The sequence below is a fragment of the Babylonia areolata genome, chromosome 21 (genome assembly GCF_041734735.1).
Source record: "Babylonia areolata isolate BAREFJ2019XMU chromosome 21, ASM4173473v1, whole genome shotgun sequence".
Lineage (NCBI taxonomy): Eukaryota > Metazoa > Mollusca > Gastropoda > Neogastropoda > Buccinidae > Babylonia > Babylonia areolata.
Genome location: NC_134896.1, coordinates 34,497,659 through 34,502,658, shown reverse-complemented (window position 1 = coordinate 34,502,658; position 5,000 = coordinate 34,497,659). Strand labels below are relative to the sequence as shown.

The following is a 5,000-nucleotide window of genomic DNA, read 5'->3' as shown; positions in this document are numbered from 1 at the left end:
AGGAGTACCGCTCAATAGAAAAAGCATCATGGAGTAAAGCCACGGAAGTATACCAGCAAAATGACAAAGTTTTAAATAAAAGTATAAATAATATTCAACAACCGGAATCTACCAAATACATTCAGTAATTTAATCAGATTAAGGCAAATTCAGGCATTATCAAACAGAATAAAGCTGAACGCTTTTATAACAAAGTTCAGCAGAGATGTTAAATGCATATGTGGAGAATCTATTTCTTGCAAACACATACTCTTTGAATGTCAGAGTCTGAAATCGTTTTTACCAAACTTCTCGGAAAATTCTTGTGAATGTATTTTTGACAATTTCAAGATGTTATCTGCTATTGCAGAAGGCTTCCTGCATAGTCCAATTCGACATTTGTTATAGTTGTTACTGTTGTTTGATGTTAGCGTTTCCTTCTATATTATGCCTATGTCTCCCCTTTTAATGTTTTATTTTCTCCAGTGCTCTGTATCTTTCCTCACCATACACACACATGCGCACACACGCGCACACACGCCATTCTTCACCCGCTGCCCAATACTGTTCCCACCACCACGCCCCGCCCTCCACCCACCACGCCCCCCCCCCTCCCCCACTCCTTTTTTGTTGTTGTTGTTGTTGTTGTTGTTGTTGTTGTTGTTGTCTAATATCACTTAAAGTGGAAGACGTTAAACTGAAGACTACTACTACTACTACTACTACTACTACTACTCACACACACACACACACACACACACACACACACACACACACACACACACACGTGCTTACACAGCTACACACACATACATACATGCATGCACATCATCCATCCATACATACATACATACGTACATACATGCATACATACATACATACATAGTGTGTGTATGGACACAAGCCGTGGAACGTTACCACGCGCACGCACGCACACTCACTCACACACACACACACACACACACACATATATATATATATATATATATATATATATATATATATGTATATATTCATACACAAGTGCGTGCACGCGCGTACACACACACACACACACACACACACACACACACACACACACACACGTGCTCACACAGCTACGCACACACACACACACACACACACACACACACACACACACACACACACATACATACATACGTACACACATACATTCATTCATACATACATACATTCATGCACATCATACATCCAGCCATACATACACACACTGTCTCGAGAAGAGAGAGAGAGAGGGAGGCAGACAGAAGCAGAGGGACAGACAGAGACAGAGCGATAGACAAACAGAGACAGAGGGACAGACAGACAGAGAGAGACATCTCAGATTTTTGTTCCGATGTTATAGAATATGCTAGAGGTGGGTATATATGAAAGTGGGATGTCTGCATTTGAAATGATTTCACTAGGACGAAGGGTCCGTTTTACAATGATTTGTAGTTGTCGACGACATTTACAAAATAAGCTCTGTCTCTCTCTCTCTCTCTCTCTCTCTCTCTCACTCTCTCTTTGTCTCTCTGATAGTAGTAGTAGTAGTAGTAGTAGTAGTATCTTAACCTGCAGGTAACTTAAGAGACCTTTAAAAATCTTTTAAGCCATAGGGGACAGTCATTTCATTTTCGCTGTGTCTAGGGCTCAGCGTTAGAAAGTCGGGACCTAATTTTCTACTTTTCCAGATAGCCGAGGGACACGTAACCTTTTCTGGATAACCCACAGGCAATCTAAGGGACCTGTAACCTGTCTTGTTAACCGGCAGGTAACCGTAAGGACTACTTGAACTTGGCCGTCAGAGGCCTGTTAACTTTTTTTATGTTAACATACTCGTAACCTAAGAGATCTACAACGTTTATGTGTGAATCAAGGACATGTAACTTTTTGTTTGTTTGTTAACCTGGCAGTGCAATCGACCTTCAAACCCACTTATTGATTGCAGGCACCCGAAAATACTACTTGAACGTGGCAATAAAGGACCTGTAACTCTTATTGTTGTTGTTGTTGTTAATCTAAAAAACGTTTAAACATGTTTATTAACTACTGAACTTGGCCATCAGTGACATTTGTTTGCTAGCCTGCAAGTAAACGTTGGGGCCTTCATCGTTGTTTGTGAATTAACCTGCAGGTAACTATAAGGACAACCTGAACTTGGCCATCAAGGACCCGTAACCTTTTTTTGTTAACCTGCTGGTAAACTAAGGGATATTCAAACCTGTTTATGAAATGCAGGTAACTAAAAAGACTATTTAGATTGGCCATCGAGAAGATGATTTTTGTTAACCTGCTTATAACTTAAGGGACCTTTAAACCTGTTTATTCACTGCAGGTAACCATAAGGACTATCAAGGCCATCAAGGACCTGTTACCTTTTGGGGTTAACCTGCTGGTAATCTAAGGGACCTTTAACTTTTCTTGTTAATCTGCAGGTAACAGGACTACCTGAACTTGGCTATCAAGGAGGGGGTCACAGTGACCTGTCTTTTAAACCTGTTGCTAAACTAATGGATCTTTAACTTTTCCTGTTAATCTGCAGGCAACCGTTAGGACTACCTGAACTGGGCCATCAAGGAGGGGGTGTAACATTTTTTTTGCTAACCTGTTGGTAAAGTAAGGGACCTTTGAACCTGTTTATTCACTGCAGGTAACCGTAAGGACTACCTGAACGTGGCCATCAAGGAGGGGGTGATTGTGCTGACCATCAACCTGGGCACCGGATCCTACGAGGAGGTGGTGCCCAAGAAAGGGACCCCCCGTCTGGACGACAACCGCTGGCACCACGTGCTGGTCAGACGAGAGGCCAGAGAGGTAGGTGGTCATCTGGAAACTGACCCTCTGTTGTTTTTTTTTTTTTTTTTAGCTGTGGTTTGTTTTTAATGCGACCCGCCTTTTTTTAGGGGACTGGGGTCTGTGACTTTGGATTTCCATCACGCCTCAGCTCATATATATATATATATCATACTGTACTGTACTGTATTGTGTGTGTGTTTGTTTCTTCATGGCATCTAGACATGCTTTCTTTCTTTTTTTTTCTTTTTTTTTCATACTTGTGACTCTGAGCTGTTACATTTCTACATTGTTTATTCGTTAGGGATTGGTTCGAGTCCAGTAATTTAAGACTTTTTTTTTCTCAAGACTGACTAAGCGTGTTGGGTTACGCTGCTGGTCAGGCATCTGCTTGGCAGATGTGGTGTAGCGTATATGGATTTGTCCGAACGCAGTGACGCCTCCTTGAGCTACTGAAACTGAAACTAAGACTTTTATCACATCTCAGCTCCTGTTTTTTGTGGGGGGTTATTCTTCTAATTTTTCATGTGTGTGTTGTTGTTGTTGTTGTTGTTTCTTCACGACATTTTTTACGTTTCACCATCGTCAAAGAAGTCTGTTGCTCACCTCCCTCCCCTCCCCCGTATCCGCCCCCCGCCCCTCATCTTTCTGTTCGTGATTTCTTTCCTTGATCCGTTTTGTCCAGCTGGGGATTGTGTCAAGTTTGCGAAATGTCGTCTGGGTTTCTACAGTTATTATTATCATGGGGTCTTTCACGTTGGCATTGTTGGGAATCTTACTTATAAAATATGTCAAGTCCATGGCTTCTTCTTTCTTCTTCTTCTTCTGCGTTCACTCATATGCACACGAGTGGGCTTTTACGTGTATGACCGTTTTTACCCCGCCATGTAGGCAGCCATACTCCGTTTTCGGGGGTGTGCATGCTGGGTATGTTCTTGTTTCCATAACCCACCGAACGCTGACATGGATTACAGGATCTTTAACGTGCGTATTTGATCTTCTGTGTGTGTATATACACGAAGGGGGTTCAGGCACTAGCAGGTCTGCACATATGTTGACCTGGGAGATCGTAAAAATCTCCACCCTTAACCCACCAGGCTCCGTCAACGTGACTCGAACCCGGGACCCTCAGACTGACAGTCCAACGCTTTAACCACTCGGCTATTACGCCCGTCAAGTCCATGGCTTCTTTCCGTTGTTCATCACTGATCGTTAAAACATATGACGCGGTTTTATGTAATCATTTTTGAAAAGTGCCTCTGACTATAGTGTGTGGTTATAAGCTGGATAGGAATAATATACATCTGACAATGTTAAATATAAAGATAAGGACTTATAAGTCTGATTTCGAAACAACATATACAAAAAAGAACATCATATTCAGATTCAGACTTATTAGTCTGGTTCTGAAACTATATATACGAAAAAAGTAGTATTGTCTGTTTTGATGTTTTTGAGAAAAAAAAAATATAATCGACAGCTTATATAAAAAGTACAATAATGAACAAATCTATATTGAATTATTATTATTATAAGCTCTAAATTCAACAGCTGTAAACAGGATTGTTTTTCAAACGGAGCTATACAGCTAATTAGTCTGCATTTTCATGTGTATCCCGTCTGAGGGCAAAACTGGTGGCTGCTTATTGTATGATCGATAAATTCATTATGAATCATTCAGCTGGCCAGGAGTTTAAAAATGCTTTATTATTTTATTTCTTGTGAATAGTGCGTGTGAACTCGTGGATGAGACTACACTAATACACAATTTTGCTTGAGGAAAACAAAATCCTAACAATTGAAGGCACGAACCAGCATTCATGTATCCTTTAACGTTGGACAGCGGTCAGAAAGGTAGGTATACAATACGACAGAGCCTCTAAAGGTACAACTGTATTGGTTTTACACGGAAACCTATTAAGGCAGGCACATGCAACGTGTATCCTGTTTTCATATCGCTATTGTTGTCCATACGAGAGGAACTTGTACTGTGATAATAAAGCACATTATTAGGAAAGGAGAAATTCTCCAGGAGGGTAGCAGGCTTCTTTGCGGCTGAACTGTACCTGACCTGCTTATGCTTAATGTGGTTTAGAAGCAGGATGTTTCCATTTTTTTTACATTTCGATCTAGTAATTTTACTCTTCGTCTTAGCCGTCCATTTTAATGGCCTTGGTCTTAAAGGCTGTGTTATGTATGTATGTATGTATGCATATATATTTATA

The 5,000-nt window shown here is 40.8% G+C and overlaps 1 protein-coding gene across 1 annotated transcript in view; it reads left to right on the top strand.

Annotated features, from left to right (window-relative positions):
* The window catches only part of LOC143296611 (neurexin 1-like), a 210,008-nt gene that overhangs the window by 44,585 nt on the left and 160,423 nt on the right, over positions 1-5,000 (top strand). The window contains exon 3 of the mRNA XM_076608640.1: positions 2,633-2,796. Within this exon, the coding sequence (XP_076464755.1) occupies positions 2,633-2,796 (164 nt within the window). The remainder of the gene's footprint in view (positions 1-2,632; positions 2,797-5,000) is intronic.